At 46.3% G+C, this 22929-nt stretch overlaps 2 protein-coding genes across 2 annotated transcripts; one reads left to right on the forward strand and one right to left on the reverse strand.

Annotated features, from left to right (window-relative positions):
* The first annotated feature begins 2900 nt into the window (after nucleotides 1-2900).
* TNFRSF12A (TNF receptor superfamily member 12A) lies at nucleotides 2901-8866 on the forward strand. The gene is made up of 5 exons (XM_075285897.1): nucleotides 2901-3430; nucleotides 6224-6325; nucleotides 7078-7215; nucleotides 8069-8123; nucleotides 8420-8866. Exons 1-4 carry the CDS (start codon nucleotides 3355-3357, stop codon nucleotides 8119-8121), a joined length of 369 nt encoding a protein of 122 aa, XP_075141998.1. The 5' UTR covers nucleotides 2901-3354; the 3' UTR covers nucleotides 8122-8123; nucleotides 8420-8866.
* Nucleotides 8867-16773: 7907 nt separating this feature from the next.
* Nucleotides 16774-20975, reverse strand: B2M (beta-2-microglobulin). The gene is made up of 4 exons (XM_075283969.1): nucleotides 20869-20975; nucleotides 18496-18771; nucleotides 18206-18228; nucleotides 16774-17639 (listed from the first exon to the last, which is right to left on the reverse strand). Exons 1-3 carry the CDS (start codon nucleotides 20945-20947, stop codon nucleotides 18218-18220), a joined length of 366 nt encoding a protein of 121 aa, XP_075140070.1. The 5' UTR covers nucleotides 20948-20975; the 3' UTR covers nucleotides 16774-17639; nucleotides 18206-18217.
* Between the last annotated feature and the right edge of the window lie 1954 nt (nucleotides 20976-22929).

The following is a 22929-nucleotide window of genomic DNA, read 5'->3' on the forward strand; positions in this document are numbered from 1 at the left end:
GTATATTTCTTCTGTCTTTATCTAGAGATGTATACAAGGCCCACTGAGTCCTGGACCAGCAATATACAGAGGGAGGGCAGGAGAGAGCACAAGAGATGCCAAAAGACAGTATAAAGGAGGCCAGGAGAGAGTACAAGAGACGGCAAAAGATACTAGGAAGGAGGCCAGGAGAGAGTACAAGAGAGGCCTTCCTCACATTCTCTCCTGCTCTTCCTCACACTCTCTTTTCCTTCCTCACATTCTCTCCTGCTCTTCCTCACATTCTCTCCTGCTCTTCCTCACACTCTCTTTCCCTTCCTCACATTCTCTCCTGCTCTTCCTCACACTCTCTTTTCCTTCCTCACATTCTCTCCTGCTCTTCCTCACACTCTCTCCTGCTCTTCCTCACACTCTCTCCTTGCTCTTCCTCACACTCTCTCCTGCTCTTCCTCACACTCTCTCCTGCTCTTCCTCACACTCTCTCCTGCTCTTCCTCACACTCTCTCCTGCTCTTCCTCACACTCTCTCCTGCTCTTCCTCACACTCTCTCCTGCTCTTCCTCACATTCTCTCCTGCTCTTCCTCACACTCTCTCCTGCTCTTCCTCACACTCTCTCCTGCTCTTCCTCACACTCTCTCCTGCTCTTCCTCACACTCTCTTTCCCTTCCTCACATTCTCTCCTGCTCTTCCTCACACTCTCTTTCCCTTCCTCACACTCTCTCCTTGCTCTTCCTCACACTCTCTCCTGCTCTTCCTCACACTCTCTCCTGCTCTTCCTCACACTCTCTCCTGCTCTTCCTCACACTCTCTTTCCCTTCCTCACATTCTCTCCTGCTCTTCCTCACACTCTCTTTCCCTTCCTCACATTCTCTCCTGCTCTTCCTCACACTCTCTCCTGCTCTTCCTCACACTCTCTCCTGCTCTTCCTCACACTCTCGCCTGCTCTTCCTCACACTCTCTCCTGCTCTTCCTCACACTCTCTCCTGCTCTTCCTCACACTCTCTCCTGCTCTTCCTCACACTCTCTCCTGCTCTTCCTCACACTCTCTTTCCCTTCCTCACACTCTCTTTCCCTTCCTCATTCTCTCCTGCTCTTCCTCACACTCTCTCCTGCTCTTCCTCACACTCTCTCTTGCTCTTCCTCACACTCTCGCCTGCTCTTCCTCACACTCTCGCCTGCTCTTCCTCACACTCTCGCCTGCTCTTCCTCACATTCTCTCCTGCTCTTCCTCACACTCTCTCCTGCTCTTCCTCACACTCTCTCCTGCTCTTCCTCACACTCTCTCCTGCTCTTCCTCACACTCTCTCCTGCTCTTCCTCACACTCTCTCCTGCTCTTCCTCACACTCTCTCCTGCTCTTCCTCACACTCTCTCCTGCTCTTCCTCACACTCTCGCCTGCTCTTCCTCACACTCTCTCCTGCTCTTCCTCACACTCTCTCCTGCTCTTCCTCACACTCTCTCCTGCTCTTCCTCAACTCTCGCCTGCTCTTCCTCACACTGCTCTCCACTCTGCTCTTCCTCACCACACTCTCCTGCTCCTTCCTCACACTCTCTCCTGCTCTTCCTCACACTCTCTCCTGCTCATCCTCACACACTCTCCCTGCTCTTCCTCACACCTCTCTCCTGCTCTATCCTCACACTCTCTCCTGCTCGCCTCTCACACTCTCTGCTCTAACACTCTCTCCTGCTCTTCCTCACACTCTCTCCTGCTCTTCCTCACACTCTCTCCTGCTCTTCCTCACACTATCTCCTGCTCTTCCTCACATTCTCTCCTGCTCTTTCTCACAGTCTCTCCTGCTCTTCCTCACAGTCTCTCCTGCTCTTCCTCACACTCTCTCCTGCTCTTCCTCACACTCTCTCCTGCTCTTCCTCACACTCTCTCCTGCTCTTCCTCACACTCTCTCCTGCTCTTCCTCACACTCTCTCCTGCTCTTCCTCACACTCTCTCCTGCTCTTCCTCACACTCTCTCCTGCTCTTCCTCACACTCTCTCCTTGCTCTTCCTCACACTCTCTCCTGCTCTTCCTCACACTCTCTCCTGCTCTTCCTCACACTCTCTCCTGCTCTTCCTCACACTCTCTCCTGCTCTTCCTCACACTCTCTCCTGCTCTTCCTCACACTCTCTCCTGCTCTTCCTCACACTCTCCTGCTCTTCCTCACACTCTCTCCTGCTCTTCCTCACACTCTCTCCTGCTCTTCCTCACACTCTCTCCTGCTCTTCCTCACACTCTCTCCTGCTCTTCCTCACACTCTCTCCTGCTCTTCCTCACACTCTCTCCTGCTCTTCCTCACACTCTCTCCTGCTCTTCCTCACATTCTCTCCTGCTCTTCCTCACATTCTCTCCTGCTCTTCCTCACACTCTCCCCTGCTCTTCCTCACAGTCTCTCCTGCTCTTCCTCACACTCTCTCCTGCTCTTCCTCACATTCTCTCCTGCTCTTCCTCACATTCTCTCCTGCTCTTCCTCACACTCTCCCCTGCTCTTCCTCACAGTCTCTCCTGCTCTTCCTTGCATTCTCCCTCATACTCTCTTTCCCTTCCTTGTACTCTCTCCTGCGTTTTCTTACAGCTTTCCTCACACTCTTCCTCACATTCTCTCCTGCTGTTTGTCACAGTCTTCCTTCTTTCCATCCCTACTATTCCTCACACTCTTTACATTCAGCTGCTGTTGGTGGATCTGCTATAATTATAATGTCCGCCTTCCCTCCCTCAGGTCTCTCCTTTCATCTCTCTCTTCTCTTCACCTCTCACTTTTTCTCTTGTAACTTTCCTCATTCCTCCATCCTCTGCTCCCCTCTCCCTCTCTTCCCTCCTCCTTTCTCCTCCGCCTTTCTCTTCTCGTCACAATTCTGGGGGCGGATGAAGGAAATGGGACGAGGTAAAGCTTATGGATTCAGGATATGAGACTGAGTCATTCATTCCTGTACAGGGAGAGCGAGGAAGGACAAGGAAAGAGTGAGCGAGAGAGCGGAGACTGAAGAAAGAGACCAAGGAGAAGAAGAGACAGAGGGATAGAAAGTGCGAAAGAAGGAGAGACAGAGGGATAAAGAGACAGAGGGATAAAGAGAGAGAGGGATAAAGAGAGAGAGGGTTAAAGAGACTGAGGGTTAAAAGGATAGAGGGAGGTCTCTGAGTGACTCACTCATTCCTCCAGACAGCTAGAGACAGGCAGACAGTTCAGAGCTCTGTGCCAGGACTTAAGAAAGTGACTCATTCATTCCTTAGGAGAAAGCGAGGGAATGAGGAGAGGGAGAGACCGCTGGCACTAGTAAGTAGTCGGTGACCCACCTGAACACGTGGCAAGTGAGCAGCGGAGCAAGGACCACCGGGGGCAGAGGGGCAACAAGCTAAGGAGCCGCAAAAAAGACCAAGCAGAGATGATGAGAGTGCTAATCCTACTACAGTCCCTGCTGGTCCTGCTTCTGGTGAATAGCAGCATGGGAGAGTCCACAGGTAAGAACAAAGGGGGTCTGATATGGGGAGGTGGGGGGCAGTGCGGATGATAGTCATCTCTATATGGCACCAGCATATTCTGTAGTGATGTACAATCAAGGGTAACTGTAAACAAACTACAACTAGTAATGGTGAGAGTGATGATTCAGAACTGACAATCTAACACGTGAGGGGAAAGTGGAGCGATACACGGGATGTTATGTGTACGCAAAAGTCAGAATCTGTACCAGGAAATAACGAAATATCAAACTGGGGAAAGTGCAGAATGGCGAAATACACATGACGTCAGCCTGAGGGCAGTGTGGAGACTAACACAACACCACGGTATATGGGGGAGGGCGATATACGGTATTATGTAATAAATGACAAGGAAGGGGGCATGTGCAGTCCTATGTAACACCACAGATAACACAGTGATAACTCTCTGAGTACAGACAATGTAGTAGATGTCACCTGCAGTCCTATGTAACACCACAGATAACACAGTGATAACTCTCTATATACAGATAATGTAGTTGATGTCACCTGCAGTCCTATGTAACACCACAGATAACACAGTGATAACTCTCTGAGTACAGATAATGTAGTAGATGTCACCTGCAGTCCTATGTAACACCACAGATAACACAGTGATAACCCTCTGAGTACAGATAATGTAGTAGATGTCACCTGCAGTCCTATGTAACACCACAGATAACACAGTGATATCTCTCTGAGTACAGACAATGTAGTAGATGTCACCTGCAGTCCTATGTAACACCACAGATAACACAGTGATAACTCTCTGAGTACAGATAATATAGTAGATGTCACCTGCAGTCCTATGTAACACCACAGATAACACAGTGATAACTCTCTGAGTACAGATAATGTAGTAGATGTCACCTGCAGTCCTATGTAACACCACAGATAACACAGTGATAACTCTCTGAGTACAGATAATGTAGTAGATGTCACCTGCAGTCCTATGTAACACCACAGATAACACAGTGATAACTCTCTGAGTACAGATAATGTAGTAGATGTCACCTGCAGTCCTATGTAACACCACAGATAACATATTCATATTTCGCACTCAGCTCTGCTACATCTATAGGTTTTCTGTGTAGCCGGTCACTATGCCGCTTCTCTAGGACATAGGTATGTGAGATGTTCTGCAGTGGAAAGTACAGGGGAGAGATAATCTGCAGTTTTTTTTATGAATGAACAAGTTGACATGCTGGTGGGAGGCCCCGCCCCTGCTCTCTCCTGATTGGCTGGAATAGTATGATGTGCTACAGATTGGAATGTTACTTTTAATAGCTTCTTAAAGGCACAGGCCCCTCCTCCTTGTACTTTCCTCACCAGACTTGTCTACTTTGCCTTGTATTCAGACTTGGTTTAGTTTTGCGCACTCCTCTCTGCTGTGCGGTGACTACTCCATACACAGCACAATAGGGTTACATTGGGTGAGAGCCCCTGTACATGACTATGTTTGGGCCCCTTGGTTTCCAGTAGTTTATCATACAGCGCCCCCTTCTGTCTATCTCTAGCTCAATCTAATAGACCGTGGTGGGCATTAGGGACCCCTCACCCCGGGCCCCTGTGTAGCCGCACATATGGTATGTCTGCCCCAATACAGTGACTGAAGACTACGGCATGATGTGACTACAGAATTGTGGCTACAGCTCTGGAGGTGAATGGAGTATAAAACAATGTTAAAGCAGAATTGTGGCTGCAGCTCTGGGGGTGAATAGAGTATGAGATGTAATGTAACAGTAGAATTCTGGATGTAGCTTTGGAGGTGACCGGTGTATGAAACAATGTAAGAGCAGAATTATGTCTGCAGCTCTGGAGGTGAACATAGTATAAGATGTATTGTAACAGCTGCGTTGTGGCTGCAGCTTCGGTTGTGATTGGAGTGTAAAATATAATGTAACAGTAGTAATGTGTCTACAGCTCTGGAGGTGACTAGAGTATAAGATGTAATGTTACATCAAAATTGTGGCTGCAGATCTGGAGGTGATTGGAGTATAAAAGACATGCTGTAGCTCAGGATCAATAACTAGCATATGTGTGTAATATGGCCATGTACTGCATGTGGTGTGTGCTGTGTACATAAGTGCAGCATGAGATGTGTGTAGTGCCCCCGGTGGTGCGGGGTCCTGCCATCCTCCTGCACTTGTCCCAGTTTAGCTGGTGACCTAAGCAACTCAGTATGAACCTGGATGAGTCACTGGGGAGAGGGGCCGGGCCTCTGCTGCTGCACACCCCCTCCCCAGGCCTCCGCTTCTGCACACCCCCCACCCCCAGGCCTCCATTGCTGCAGCACACCCCCATGAGTCACCTGGCATGAGCCCTCTGCCTGGTATGTGAGTATGTGGAAACCAGGGCCACACAGGCAGCTCTGTCTAATGGGGGCAACTTGCCAAAATCAGTCAGTAGCCATGAGCCTGGTGTGATCACATGACATAAGTGGCAGGCGCTGCTGACCCAGCACACACTGACCCTCTATATATAATCACCAGGAGATTACATTACAGCATCTGTCCAGTGTCCCCGATGTCCTGTGACATCATCAGCTCACACCGGCCTGTGACATCACCAGGAAAACAACACGTGTCATCACTGTATATGTATACACAGAGAGAGCAGAGCAACTCCATATATACACACAGAAGGCGATTGCAGAGTATTGTCATATATATACCCACAAAGGGTGGCTGCAGAGTGTCGCATGTTGACTCTCAATACCTGTAATGATGTCACATGCCCGCAGTGATGTCATCAGTTATAATGATGTTCTCTCTCCAGGAAAGAAGTGTGCTGATGGATGGCAGTGGAGCAACGACCTCGCCAAATGTAAAGACTGCAAAATGTGTGACACATCCAGCAAGGACGACTTCTGCCAGATATGTAAGAGACAGCCTGAGTGATAACACTATGTGACAGCTCTAATTGTGCGAGGGTGCCGACTGTAAAAACAAGAGATAACAGTCATACAGTGAGAGTGCCGACCATAATACTGAAAGATAACAGTCATGTAGTGAGAGTGCTGACTACAATACTGAGAGATAACAGTCATGTAGTGAGAGTGCCGACTGTAATACTGAGAGATAACAGTCATATAGTGAGAGTGCCGACTGTAATACTGAGAGATAACAGTCATATAGTGAGAGTGCCGACTGTAATACTGAGAGATAACAGTCATATATTGACAGTGCTGACTGTAATCTTGAGTGATAATAGTTATATAGTGAGAGTGCCGACTGTATTACTGAGTGATAATAGTCATACAGTGAGAGTGCCGACTGTAATACTGAGAGATAACAGTCATATAGTGAGAGTGCCGACTGTAATACTGAGAGATAACAGTCATATATTGACAGTGCTGACTGTAATCTTGAGTGATAATAGTTATATAGTGAGAGTGCCGACTGTAATACTGAGTGATAACAGTCATACAGTGAGAGTGCCGACTGTAATACTGAGTGATAACAGTCATACAGTGAGAGTGCCGACTGTAATACTGAGTGATAACAGTCATATAGTGAGAGTGCCGACTGTAATACTGAGAGATAACAGTCATATAGTGAGAGTGCCAACTGTAATGCTGAGTGATAATAGTCATACAGTGAGATTGCTGTTACATACATGCTTATTTACAGGTGACAGCTCAGACAAACAAGGAGACTTCCCTTGGTTGATAGTCATCATTGTTACTGTAGTCTCCGTCCTTTTCCTCACCCTGGTCATTGGCCTTAGCATTTGCCTGGTGCAACGTCGATCTAAGAAGAAATTTACCAGTGAGTATCAGAATTCAGATACACAGCTCAGCAGACAGTATCACACATGATAGGATTAGATACACAGCTCAGCAGACAGTATCACACATGATAGGATTAGATACACAGCTCAGCAGACAGTATCACATAGGATAGGATTAGATACACAGCTCAGCAGACAGTATCACATAGGATAGGATTAGATACACAGCTCAGCAGACAGTATCACACATGATAGGATTAGATACACAGCTCAGCAGACAGTATCACACATGATAGGATTAGATACACAGCTCAGCAGACAGTATCACACATGATAGGATTAGATACACAGCTCAGCAGACAGTATCACACATGATAGGATTAGATACACAGCTCAGCAGACAGTATCACACATGATAGGATTAGATACACAGCTCAGCAGACAGTATCACACATGATAGGATTAGATACACAGCTCAGCAGACAGTATCACACATGATAGGATTAGATACACAGCTCAGCAGACAGTATCACATAGGATAGGATTAGATACAGAGCTCAGCAGACAGTATCACACATTATAGGATTAGATACACAGCTCAGCAGACAGTATCACACATGACAGGATTAGATACACAGCTCAGTATACAGTATCACACATTATAGGATTAGATACACAGCTCAGCAGACAGTATCACACATGATAGGATTAGATACACAGCTCAGCAGACAGTATCACACATGGTAGGATTAGATACACAGCTCAGCAGACAGTATCACACATTATAGGATTAGATACACAGCTCAGCAGACAGTATCACACAGGATAGGATTAGATACAACTTGGATAACACTTCATGTATTTTTACCTATTCCTCTGTTCTCCTTGCAGCTCCTATAGAAGAAACCGGAGCCCACTCTGCAGAAGCACTTCTCATACACTGAAGGTGAGATGCTCTGCTGATCTACTCAGAATCTGTAATGTTCTGCAGGTCTAGCTATGTGCAATAGATGTGTCAATGTTCTGCAGAACTGTGATATGACCTGATGTATTACATTACAAAATACTGTGCAGACCTCTACCAATAGTCATAGAGATGCTCTGCAGACTTGCACTAGAAACCAGTGAGAAGTTCTGCAGATTTCTACCAGTAACCAGGGAGATGCTCTGCAGATTTATACCAGTAATCATTGAGATGCTCTGCAGACATTGTGGCATGACTCTATCCTCTTGTTTCTGCAGATCCCCACAGCCGGACGCTCCTTCTCCTCCTCCAGAAAGGAAGCTGCTACTGGACACTGTGTATATATACATATATATGTATAGCGGGTGTACATACTGTATCTATATGTATGTATATATATTATATCCTGCGCTGGACGCAGAGCGTGATGTTCGTTTTTTTAACCCTCTCTTGCTGGAGGGATTTGGATTCATTGCTGAGCAGTGTTCAACACATCCCCCTGGCAGTCAAGGGGTTAACCCTGCTTCCTGCACCCCACGTCCCTTCTGATACAAACACGTTCTGCAGCAACGCCACCAGATCACAACCCGCCGCCACCCGTGACACATTCCACCCGGAGCAGAGATTGCAAGCTCTGCCCATCAGGAGTCGCCGCCGTCTAGGAGACACAAGTGCCTTGTCAGGACCGCAGGGGAATCAAATAAAATGTGATTTTTGGTTTTGCAGCCTCTGAGTACTCTGTGTGTTTTGTATATCATAGATAATAGCCCCCTCCCTTGCAACAAAAAGACCCCATGACCCTCCTTTTCCCACAGTTTATAGTTTTTATCCAATAGCAATCTTCATTATGGCCACTAGATGTCAGCACAAAAGACATACCTGACAGGTAAACTGCTGCACCTCACTTTACCACTGCTGTAAATAGATATTGTCATTTGCAGGCTGAGGACCAAACCTTAAACCCTATGGCAGGCAGAGAGCAATACATAAGTCGGGGTCAAAACCAGGGAATCAGCAGATAAACAGGGAAAGTATTGGGACTGGGTGCAGAGAACATAGAGCCAGAAAACTAAGGTAATCACTGGCAGTCAGGAAAGCGTCAGGTTAATGCCCCGGCCTGGTTGGCTCAGCATCCAAACCTCTGACTGACTGACCAGACCAACTTTAAGGCCTAGCAACCATGTAGCAGCAGCCCTGCCCCTTACAGAACTTCCCCCAGTAGTGCTGCACAGAAGAGAATGATGCCTGCTAGCGGAGAGGTAGGAGGGCAGATATGCAGATTCCTGACATACCTATTAAAATGGACGGGTCCTCATAAGCCAGAGGGGGTGAGCAGCAACAAGAGTGCCAGGCCCAGGCAATACACAAGCTGCCTACTGAGTTCAGTGGACGCTATGTAATACCTCCTTTCTCCTGTAGGGGTTTCTGCCCACAGTATACAGTATTCACACGGAGTAAACGCGCGCTCATTTTGGCAAAGTACACGTGTAAAAACAAGACGCTCATTGACCTCAATGACATTTTACATGTGTATTTTGACGTGTTTTTTTTACGTGTGTAAAAAAAAATGTCATTGACACGTGTAAAAAATACACGTGTAAAAATAAGACTCCCATTGACTTACATGTGTAAAAAAAAGCATGTCAAAATACATGTCAAAATATACGTCAAAATGTGGCCGCAAAATTACGCGCGCAAAATTACGTGCGTTATACGCCCGTAACGACCCATTGAAATGAATGGGATCTGTTTTGAGCGCTCACATTCTGACACGTGTATACGTGACAGAATGCGCGCCCGTTAACTCCGTGTAAACTGGCCCAGAGTCTTATTTTTACATGTGTATTTTGCCAAAATGAGCGCGCGTTTACTCCGTGTGAATGGACCCTAAGGATTCAGCAGCAGGACGCCTTGCAATGTGCACTGATAGGGGGCATCTGGAGGAGTAAAATAAACTGTGAGGGTAGATGGAGGGGCACATTATACTCTGGGTGCAGATGGAGGGGACATTATACTGTGGGGGCAGATGGAGGGGAACATTATACTGTAGGAGCAATTGGATTGGGACATTATGACGTGAGGGCAACTGGAGGGTTCATTAATGTGGGTGACTGTCCTTTAAAAATTGTAAAGTATGTCCTAACTTGCCTGGTTTGACGTGGACATCAGAGGTGGTGCCTAATACCAGCAGTCACAGGAGGTAACTGCAACTGCATGACCTGCCTTCTAGAGGGCGCTGCTCAGTATCTTACACTGATGAAACCTTATAGTTGTGACCAGGGGTGAACCTTCCCCTTTCGCCGCCCGAGCTAACTGCAGAAAGCCGCCCCCCTCCCCCCCCGCCGGGAGGAGGGGGTGGATCGGGGGCGTGGCCAAGTGAAGGGGCAGGGCTTAGCGCCGTTCGCCGGCAGAGAGCAGGCCCGGAGACTGCCTGCGCTCTGCCTGAGCGTGAGGGGAGGCTGCTGGAGCAGCGCTGTTCCAGTGGCCTCCCCAAACCACCGCTCCGTGCTAAGCCAGTCCAGGACAGCTTGTCCTGGACTGGCTTAGGTTAGCAAAAATGCCGCCCTCCCTGAGGCCCTGGCATAGTGCTGCCTGAAGCGCTCGCTTCAGGTCGCCTCATGGGAGGTGCGGCACTACTTGTGACTACAGGATGGTATCTATAGAGGGATCATTATTCCACTCACCCATAAATCCGCCATAGTGCTGCACCTCCCTACATCTCCTACCTCATCACTGTTCACCACCCTAACCGTCCTCTCCATTCTGCCAATGACCTTAGACTTGTATCCTCAGTTATCCCACTCTTGTCTCCAAGACTTTTCTTGAGCTGCACCAATGCTCTAGAATGCTTTACCCTGGACAATCTAATTCCAATGCCCTAATATCACATCTGTTTCAGCGGCTTATCCCATGGCCTGATCTCCTGGTACTACACCTTACACTAACATTTCTTATCCTATTCTATCCTTCCTCCTCTATTCCTCAGACCCCGACTCCTCCATCTAGAAGTTTCCCTGCACAGATATCGGCTGATGACGGCTCACACAGCTTCAGTCATACGACCTTATTTATTAAAAGATGGCTGACCCATTGTACCAAACAAGCCCTCTGACCTCTTGTGCCCCCCTACCTCCTCATAGAATGTAAGCTCTTGTGTCCAGGGCCCTCAGTCTTATTGATACGTTAATTCTTTGTCGTATTGTAACGTCTCATATCGTCTGTTCATGTGTTCTCTGATTTGTACAGTGCTGCAGAATATGTTGGTGCTATATAAATACGGTTACAACTACACCCCCATTCATTAACGGTGGATTTCCCATCATCCTCTGGTCCTCGGTTGCATCATGGCGTCCTACAATGTTGTCTTAAAGGGATCTCAGTCATTGGGCAGATTCACTTCTGTACAATTTTCTATCAAATCTTGACTAGTGGGCGTAATGAGATCCACTAATCCCCATCCGATCAGCCAATCAGTAGACAGAAAAAGTAAGCTCCGCCCCCGAGTTCTCAGACTCAAAGCACTTCCTGTTAGCGCGGTACCAAAGTCATGTGACCCCTCCTGGCTCTGCTAATTGGCTCAGAGGGTTCCCAGAAGGGAGGGGCTCACGTAGGATGAATATGACCAGCAGGGGGCTCACTTCTGTTCCCCATCAGCTATTCCTGTCACCAGGGCTGCCCTTGTACTTGGAGTCTCTCAGCGCTCTGTAAGCTTTGGCTCTCCAGCTGTTGTGACATTACAACTCCTAGGATACCCGGCCCACCATATGTTGGAGCTGTGGTTTGTACTGGTGTAACTGGAAAGTTGTGATGTCACAGCTGGAGGCGCTTGGGTTTCCTGGCTCCGGTCGCCCCAGCACATGTGTCTGCAGAGATTCCCTTGGCAGCTGGAGCTGTCTGACTGCCTGTGACTGACACTGACAGCAACAGCAGATCAACAGCGACACCTAGTGGCTGCTGTACAGTATGTCAGGTACACTATGCACTTAGTATAAAGGGGCACAGTTTGTAGGCAGTATAAGGGGGCACAGTTTGTAGGCAGTATAAGGGGGCTGTCACGTTCATGTCTGAGTCCAGACCCAGATTCCGGACTGCAAAATGCACCGCTAAGGGAACAGTGGAAGGAGACTATCCCTGACGCTACGGTGGCTAGCTAGGCCCTGCCTGCGGGTGGTGGTTGTTCCCAAGCTAGCCTTGGCCCCGACAACGCCTGGCTCTCTAACACGAAGGCCTAGCAGACAGATAGGGCAAGAGCTACAAGAGCGCTAGGGACTGGGGATACTAAGGTGGTCACCCCTACAGAAACCAAGGTGCAGCTGCAGGATGGGATGTGCTGGACAACAGACACACAGCACAACACAACACGGAACAAGAGAATGAAGAGAGGGACAGTGGAGAGGTGAGGAAAGAGTTAACACAGGACTGGGGCAAAACAAACTGGAACCCAAACCTCACAAATAACCAGATAGTGCCAGGCAAACAGAGCTGAAAGACAGGGTAGAGTAGAAGTGTGGAGGGACAAACCAGACTCGCACACAAGGCAACACTCACACCACTTCCAAGTCAGTTGAAGTTCTAGCAAAAACACTCCTCCTCCCAGAGCCACAAATTCTAGGTGGTTACAACGAAAACCACCAACTAGTAGAGCCAGCCCTCCTCCTAATACAGGCCCCAGAACCGTCTGATAGGTTGATGGTAATGACCAACACCTGAGGCTCAATCCAAAGAACCTCAAGTATGTACTGAAGGCCACAACGCTATGTACCAACAGATGGCTCAATGGCAAGGAAGCCGCCAGCATCGCAGAAGCCTGGATCAATCCCCAACAGAAACATACACAAATATATACAAATAATCAGGTCATGACAGGGGCACAGTTTGCAGGAACTATGACTGGCACTGTAAGAAGTTGGATACAATCAGAATCACTGGGTCTTACAGCATTAAGTAGACATTAAGCTCACTGATGGGCACTCAGGGGTCTGGTGTCATCCCAATTTTTGTGCCCCATAATAATGCATTTTGGTCACGTGGTTAGTAGCTTGAAGCAGATCTGGCAGTTTATAATCCTGTCCTATGTAAGGGCTCGTTCACATCTGCGGCCCGGTCTCCGTACTTAGGTTTCCGTTTCCTGCCTAAAACAGAGGCAGGAGACGGAAACCTGCAGGAGACTTTCTCACCCATTCATTTGAATGGGTGAGAAAGCTGTCCGGCCGTGCACGGCGGTGAGCGTTTTGCGCTCTCCGCCGCGAAACCGGGTTTTATAATCCGGACACAGAGTCGGACATGCAGTACTCTGTGTCCGGATAAAAAAATCCGGTTTCGCGGCGGAGAGCCTAAAACGCTCACCGCCGCGCACGGCCGGACCCGGTCTATGGTTTCCGTCTTCTGGCATGCAGAAGACGGAAACCATAGAACAGAGACCCCAAACGCAGGTGTGAACCCAGCGTAAGTCTTATTGTACCTATTAGGTCCTGCCAGAGACTTAACACACTATACTACTGTTGTGTTTGTCAGTGACTCAATCCATGGACAGAAAAATCAAAAGAAAAATGTTCCAAAAAGTTGAACAAAAAAAATAAAAAAAATAAAATAATTTAAATATTTCTATATAAAAAATAACTAAAAACCTGCCCACTATTGGTGTCACCGTGTCCGCAATGACCAAAACTATAAAGATATTACATTATTTACCTCACATGGTGGACACCATAAGAAATAATTAAAAAACAACACAACTATTTTTATTTTTAAATACCCCGCCTCCCAAAAAACATAATTCACAGTGATAAAAAAGTTGCAAGCATCCTAAGATGGTGTCAATAAAATCTACGGCTCACCCCACAAAAAACAATCCCTTCCAAGAGAAGAATATAAAAATGTTATGGCTCTAACAAATTGGGGACTCAACAATAAATGCACTAACACGCGTCATGTCATAGCGTCACCACCAGGTGGTGGTATAATTATTTGGTTATTTGAAGTTTTCACCTCGGCCACTAGATGTCAGCCCAATTGTTCTGTGTACCAGTATATATGTGTACACTAGCCTCTGCCCGCGACTTCGTCCGCGTGTTGTTGGCATTGATGGTCTGCCTATATTTAGCAAATTGCTGTCGTCGATGGCTTGCCTACTGCATTTCGGCAGCTCTTAAGCTGTCCTGCTGCTGAACTTGTTTCTCACACCGTGCCTGTGATTGTTCCGGCATCTTAGCAGCTCGCTAGGACGCCATATAATGAGCGTGTTGTTGGTGTTGATGAACCACCTGCTTCGGTGTTTCAACAGCTGTCAAGCTGGCCTGCCGCTGAACGCATTCCTCATGCTGTGCCCGTGATTGTTTGGGTATCTCAGCAGCTCGCTGGGACGTCATATAATGAGCGTGTTGTTGGTGTTGATGATCCGCCTGCTCCGGCATTTTGGCAGCTGTCAAGTTGGCCTGCCTCTGAACTCGTTCCTCGCGCTGTGGCCGTGATTGTTCAGGCATCTCAGCAGCTCGCTGGGACACCATATAAAGAGTGTATTGTTGGCGTCGTTGATCCCCGTCAGCTCCGCTTGAGGAGAATTCTGTTGACTTCTGGCTACATTCATAGCTCTTGTTGTTTGCGACAAATTAGATTTTCTTTTTCCAGGCATGGTTAAAATTGGCAAACTGCCAATTTGGATGAAAGGTGTTTCCCCATGTCAGGTTGTCAGCACTGCCTGGAGAAGATCAGATAATATGCAAATGTGTGTACGCAATCCACTGAAGCTTAAGTGTGTTCACACAGGGAGATAACAACCCTGGCTGAGATAAGGTGCTGCCTAGAGCTGCTTAATATAGTATGTGAACATAAATTCATAACAGTCGTGAAGTCATGTCATTTACCGAGATATAAAGTAGCAGTTTTTGTGTGATTGAGGAACAAACATCCAAACTTTCACATTTATTATATTAGTAGGATTATAACATCCAGAAACTGGGACATTTCTTATCACTGCAGATGTTACATACGGGGGAGGGGGGGAGGGGAGTCGTCATATTGTGGATTCTGCGGCTAAAGTCCATAGTAATGTGTAGCACAAGACATGTAGGGCTCTGTTCACACCTGCGTTGTGGTTTCTGTTTATAACATACAGTGCTAATGGGGTCAGGAATCTGCAAAGAAAGTTTCTGACGGACTGGCACTGATGTGAACAGGCACAAAATGATCAAATATACAGCAAGACATATACATAGTAATATAGTGATATTATCCAGCTAGATGGCGCTAGAGCGCAGACACATTCCTGGCTATCTCTCCTGACCAGGCGGCCACTAAGTCTGTACCAGTTGATAGGCTGCTCAGCTTACAGACTCAGAGATGGGGCATCAGTGGACTGAGAGAAGCCGGGGGGCGCTGTGCTAGACCTCGCTGTTAGGAGGTGTTGGGGTAGGAGTTGCGTGAGGACACAGATATGGTGAACAGCAGGACAGACAGACCACCAGGACAGAGGAGTGTCTAATCTGCAGACTAGTACAAGCAGCTCCTGCAGTTTCCTTGTCCACCATCCAGACAAAGGAGGCGCCATCATTACACCCGTCTCTTCATTACACCAACTGTATATTCATTACCCCCCAGTCACTTCATTACACCCCCATTTCTTCATTACACCCCGTCTGTTCATTACACCCACTGTCTACTCATTATACCTCCCAGTCTAATTACATACCAGTCTCTTCATTGCACCCCCACAGTCTCTTCCTTACGCCCCAGTCTCTTCATTACACCCCCATCTCATTACATACCAGTCTCTTCATTACTAGAGCCCCAATATAACCTTCTCCTTCCATAGACTATCATTACATCACACTATGGGAGACTCACCAGGACAGGAACCAATTCTGGAGCCAGAGGGTTGTCAATGACTGTATATACACCGCACACACCCAAACCACCACCCAAGATCTTCATCCTGCTGTGGTTATGAGATCTCCTGTAAAACAGCGCAGGTACAGGTGTGTCCGAGTACCTACCTGATATATGTATTAACTGTGAGAGCAGCTCTGATTGTAACTGGAGCATAATATATGACTGCAGCTCTGAATGTCACTAGAGTTGACTTCATTTTGCTGTTGCAGTGACTAGAGTAAATGAATGAAGTTCTGAATGTTCCTGCAGCTCTGGTGGTGACTGGAATATAGGAATACGGCTCTGAATGTTCATGACGCTCAGGCAGTGGCTGGAATATATGAAAACAGATCTTCTTGCAGCTCTAGTGGTGACTGGAGTATATAAATGTGGCTCTGAATGTTCCTGCGGCTCCAGCAATAAATGGAATATATGAAGACAGCTCTGAACGTTTCTGCAGCTCTGGTGGTGACTGGAGTATAATATATAACTGCAGCCCTGAATGTCACTGAAACCGACATTCTTACAGCTCTGGTGGTGACTGGAGCATAATGCCATATAATAGTTTACTCAGTGAAGCTGTGGTATAATTACAAGCTGGCAGCTGCCCAGATGAACTGGTTTTGCAGGGAATATTAAGACATTTCCCCAGTGCAGATGACACAACTTTTCAGAGACGACGGGGCGGGCATTGGGCAGGTTTCGTCGTCTTTTGTGTTACCCGTTTTCAAGGTTATAAAAAAGAAAAAATTACCACCGATACGAGTTTAGGAAACAAAGATTTTATTGTCAGTAAAATACAAAGTGTCTGTATGTACCGGGATAGAACTGGCCCTATATAGACACGGGATCACACAATGCATTTCTCGACATTCTCATTCAGATGCCATCACTACCTATATACAAAGCCAAGCAGTCTAAGTGTCGCGAATGCTCTCACCCCTCCTGCACCTCGCTGTGACACCTCAGGGCAAAGTCCTGTTCATTCTTCGCCTTCTGCTCCGGTACATACAGAAAATCTGATCGCGACCATAAAGATTGTAAATGATTCAGCAAACATATAAAAAGAACGTGATACATGGAGGGGGGAACAAACCTAACATTATAAGTACAGATGTAGCAGAGCTGGGTTTGTCACTGTGCACAAGCAGAAAATAGCTAGTGACTACCTGCAGTCTTATGTAAGGCCGAGGCTTAAAAAAAAGAAGCCAGATCTACAGCTCTACATCTGCAGCCAACATGAGACCTTAACCTCAAGAAGGATAATAACACTATCAGGTACGCAGGGTGACAAACTCAGCTCTTCTACACGATACTACACTGTATTCAGTAGGAACCCATTCACACTGCGATGTACAGGAGAGGTCAGCAGAGGTCACACACCAATCACCAAGTGGTTATTAAAAGCACATAGAAGTGGTCACATGACCGTGGCCTATAAATTACATAAACAGGTATAAACAGGCTGCGCCTTCAAATTTTTAATAAAATCAGAAAGTTCAGAAACTGCAAGCGAGTATTAACCCATGGATAGCTGAATCCTGCAGGGGGTCCAGGGGGGGAGAATGGAAGCAGCTGGTTGTAGTGGGAAGGAGGATAACGTGGAGGGAGACAAGGACTCTGGATACTCAGCTGTAAAGTAAAAGAAGAGAGAAGACAATGTAATCACTGAGCACACTACAGGGGGCGCCACTGTAATAACAGGGACGTGTCTGATGATGTCATCAATTATTGTAAGAAATATTATAACGTATATCTTACAGGGGGCGCCACTGTAGTAAGGGAGACATATCGATGATGTCTTCGTCTACTGCAAGAAATATCATAATGTATATATCTTACAGGGGGCGCCACTGTAATAAGAGAGACGTATCTGATGACATCATCGAGTATTTTATTGTATATTATACACAGGGGCGCCACTGTAATAAGGGAGACATGTCTGATGAAGTCATCGACTAGTGTAAGAAATATAATGTATATCTTACAGGGGGCGCCATTGTAAGAAGGGAGATGTGAATGTATATCTTACACAATGCTGGAGGAGTCATAGGAAAAGGGGGATGCTGTTAAGGATTCTGGGAAAGTTGTGTGACAACCACTGACGGCCATATTGGTTATTACCCAACATTCCTAGAAACAGAAACATCTCAATATAACAAGCAGGTGACTCAGGGACTGAGAAAATTTTTACTCACCTTGAAAGCAAATCAATAATTTTCTGTAAAAAAACAAAACAAAACCATTAGTAGTCCGTAGTATCAGAGCAGGCTCCTAGCGCTATTTCTATCCCGACATTTATCCCCCCCAGTTTTTTGCAATTGGCACGAGCACATCCCACCAGATATAATGAGGGTTATACCCAGGCCCAATAACCCCTGTGACACCTCCCACCCTGTACAATGGAGGTCAGTGTTATCTGAGGTTCTAGTGTCCGAGCTCCTACACTTGGTCTGAGTGGTCGTTGCGTGCTGTGGCAGTGACGTACCGAGTCGGAAGGTCTGCGGTTTGCTTTCATCGTGCTTCACCTCGCACTCATAGGTCTCTCCCTCTTGAGGGGTGAAGTCGGTATGTATGGTCTTACTGTACATCCAGTCTCGCCCAAAGGACAGGTCCGACTCCTTGCAGTCCTTTATTTCCTGCCCATTCTTTTTCAGTGTCATGGTGAGACGGGGAGGGTGGAAGCCATTGCAGTGACAGATCAGGTTGTTCCTCTGACCAAACGTCACCGGGGTCTGGGTGTAGATGTTCACCGTGGGTGGCTCTGGAAAAAAAAGAAAGCAAAGTGGTGAAACAAAGGGTGACATTAGCAGAGGCCTCTCCTGAAATACTCTGTGATGCTGCAAATAATTATAAAATTCTAATAGATTGTAAGCTCTTTTGAGCAGGGCCCTCAGTCCCATTGTGTGAAATGACGTTCTTTGTTATGTATGTCTGTCTGTATCTGAACCCTATAAATTGTACAGTGCTGCGGAATATGTTGGCGCTATATAAATAAAATGTATTATTATTATTATTTATAAATAATATAAATAAAATCATATATATATGGGTGGGTCAGTGTCCGTGTATTTCACAGAGAGCACACTGACCCATTCTTTTCTACGGGCCCATACACACGACAGTGATTTTCGCGGTCCCGTGTGCGGGCCGACAGTCCGGGCTGCATCAGACAGGACAGGTCCTATTTTACGGCCCATGCTTCGTGGCTCCTATTTAAAGAAAGGAGCCGCGGAAGCTCGGCCAGCGCACGGACGACACACGGTGACATCCCCGCGTCCAGCCCATGCTTTTAAATCACGGCAGGCCGGTGTCAGCATAGTCGTCTGCAATCGGCCGTGCTGCACAGGGAATACAAAAACAAAATCCGTAAAAAATTGGTGGAATTGTGTTTTCACTTCTGATCATTTCATCCAGCCTCCCAGTGCACGGTAAGGAATATTAAACAGGGTCGCACAAAACAAGTCCTCAACCAGTGGGAAAAAATCACCAGGAGTAAGAAACAAACAAAACAATCACTTCAGGAAAGGGTTAAAGGGGACTTCTGTTTTTTGAGCTAATTTTGACCTCGATGACTAATCCTCAAGTGACTCCGGAACATTCTGCCGATAAGTTCGGGGTCCAGACTTTTAGTCTCCCCTTAAGACGGGTCATCAGTATCGAAACATTCCAAGGGACCAGAAAACCCCTTTAAGACTAGAGAGAAGTGGACCATAAGATGGCTGCACATCATCTACTGCTCTCTGTTATCATTGTCATTTGGGGCCGGGGAGCGGCTGACTGTGCTGTTCTTCCTGGGGGGCTGGTGACGCGGGAAGTCATAGAGCCCCCCCCCCATCACTGCTATATATCGAAATACGAAGAACAAAGGGATGAAAGTGAAAGTAAGAGGAGCCGTCTATTCCAGGAAGCCTTGGAGGGGGCTATAATGGCGTCTGTAGAATATACCGTATCTGCCCTTCTGTCTCCACATATCATAGACGTATCACAAGGGGCAACTGTGCAGAGGGTGCGGGGTCGCTTGTACATGAAAAATGGCGACATAAAAGTGATCCGGGGGAGACGATGCAAAAAAAGTTGTGAGAAACAAAGTTATCAGCGGTAATATAATATACACATATAAGGTAACATCTTATATCATCCCAGCATTATTATATACCTATATAAATATATATCAGTCTAGCTCTATATACAGTATAATAGATCAGTCTAGCCAAATATATATTATGTCTTATATCAGTCCAGCAATATATATATGTGCGTAGATATATATGTATCTAACAGCCCTATATACAATATAATATATCAGTCTAGCCAAATATGTGTGTGTGTATATATATATATATATATATATATATATATATATAGTCTTATATCAGTTTGGCTGTATATACAGTATAATATATCAGTCTATGAGTATATGCATAATATATATATCCTGTATCAGCCCTGCAGTGTGTGTGTGTATATATATATATATATATATATATATATATATATATACAGTCTTATATCAGTTTGGCTGTATATACAGTATAATATATCAGTCTATGAGTATATACATTATATATACATCTTATATCAGTCCCACTATATATACATAACACCTTATATCAGTCCTGCCGTGTATATATACAGTATAATATATCAGTTTATGAGTACAAGTGTATTATATACAACTTATATCAGTCCAGCTGTCAGTTTGGCTGTATATACAGTATAATATATCAGCCTAATAGTATATGCATAATATATACATCCTATATCAGTCCCACTATATATACATAACACCTTATATCAGTCCAGCTCTATATACACCTTATATCTGTATATATAATAACTTTTTCTACATATTACTCACTGGCCTCAGCAGCCTCCAGGGTTAGGGCCACACTCAGCAGCACGAGGGCCCCCACTGTCACACTCATCGCGCTCCTCATCCTGCCGCTCTCTCTTCCCTTCTGCCCGAGCTCTCCAGCGCTTCTGACTATACAGTCTCTCCCGTCAGCCAATCACATAATTAGAACCGGTGCGTGTCATCTGTCGCCAGGAGAAGTTCGGGCTAGCGGCTTGTAGGGCTGAGTACTGCGCATGTGCGAGTCATTTCCCGTAAATGGGATGACTGTCCCTCAGCGGTGTTTACACTGAGCGATTAGTGGCTGCGGCTAGCGCACAAATCGCGTTGTGACAGTGGAGAGGTACAAAAAAGGATAAAATTCATATGTTTATAAAACAAAAGTAAATCTTGTAAATGATATTAAATTATATATTACTTTACTGTTTTTTTTTGTTTTATCGTTTTTTTTTTGCCCACAACATTACACGTATACACGCTGTGGCGCCATTTTAGAATGCGTTCCAGCAGCGTGTCGTATCTTTGGTGGTTTTATTGTATTTTTGTGAATTATCTTCAAAATTTAAAAAAAAAAAAAAAAAGATAATTAAAAACCTACAATAATATTAAGAAAAAAATGTAGTCACGGTGTTATCGGCCAAACGACGAAACGCGGCCGTGTGTGTCGCTGTAATACCAGCTCATGTGACCAAAGGCAGAGCTGCAAGCGCTGGGCCCCTGGGTGGAGAAGGGCCCCCTGCTGTCAGGTACCATTTATAGCACTGTGGCCCCTCAGACTTTGTGGCCCGTGTGCGGCCACAGCCGTATACACAGTTTGTACAGTGAAGGGTTAATCCTTGGTACATGGTGTCGCCTTTGTGTTTTTTTGGTCGGCGCCTTCTTTCACTTTCACATCTGAGTCATTGTAATAATGGCTACCGTGGAAATCCCCTCCATGTGATATAATAATCCGATATATATATCTGGTGCGCCCGGACTGAGGCCACCAGGATTACGTATCTCCAGGACCCTCCTTGCTGGTAGTTTCCACTACTACCATCTGCATAATGAGGACCAGGACCGGCTCCAGGTTTTGCTGGGTCCTTGGACAGCAGAGTGAGTGGGGCCCCTCTCACCCAAGCTAAGGGGCACAATCCATTAACCCCTTCCCACCGCAGCCGTTTTTCGTTTTGTTATTTATGTTTTTGATGCCCTTACGAAAGCGAACGTCACCAATACTCCCCCCGACCCCATCATACACTTCCTTTGTTTCTGCCTGCGCCGCAGAGCCAGTAATTCTCGCTCTATTGTACAAATGCCGGCAGAAGTGAAGTTTTTTTTAAAGGGATCCAGTTTGTTCATTCTTCAGACTGTTTCACCTCGTGATTCGGTCTGAAGACGCTCCCTCCTCCCAACTAGGCCTATTCGTTGGGACTAATCCGGAGCGGAGTGCGTGACTGGATACCGGTGCAGTGCACCGGCATTCAGTCGTGGCTACCCGTTTTTTGGTCTGGAACCTGAGGCGGCAATGCAGAGGATACCAGGAGCTTCCAGAGACACCCAAAAATCACTCAAAACACTGCTAAAGTTATATAGGTGCATTTATTAACCTTTGAATAGCACTAAAATATCTTTTTTTTAAAATAAATGAATAAAAAACATTTTTTGCCCGGAAAATCCCTTTAAGGCTGGGTTCACACCTGCACCTGGATTCCATCCATGAATCCGCTTCAAAAATGCGGAGAGAAAAGTTCTGCAAACCCAGCAAACCCCATTACAGCCTATGGGGTCCGTGAGTAACTGCTTTTTAAGTTTTTCGTGGACTCGGAGAATGGAAACCCGAATGCAGGTGTGAACGTGGCGTCACAAAGCTGTAGCAGGGCTTATATTGTGCGGGACAAATTGTGCTTTGTAATGTTACCATTTAATATTCTGTACGGTGTACTGGGAAGCCGGGAAAACTTCAGAATGGGCGGATTTGGAAGAGGAGCATTTGTGTTTTATTTTATTTTATTACATATATATATAAATTTATTAAACTTTTGTCTTTTTATTGTCTTTTTAGACTCCCCCTAGAGGACTGTTTCA

Source organism: Leptodactylus fuscus, chromosome 8 (genome assembly GCF_031893055.1).
Source record: "Leptodactylus fuscus isolate aLepFus1 chromosome 8, aLepFus1.hap2, whole genome shotgun sequence".
In the NCBI taxonomy this organism is placed as follows: Eukaryota; Metazoa; Chordata; class Amphibia; order Anura; family Leptodactylidae; genus Leptodactylus; species Leptodactylus fuscus.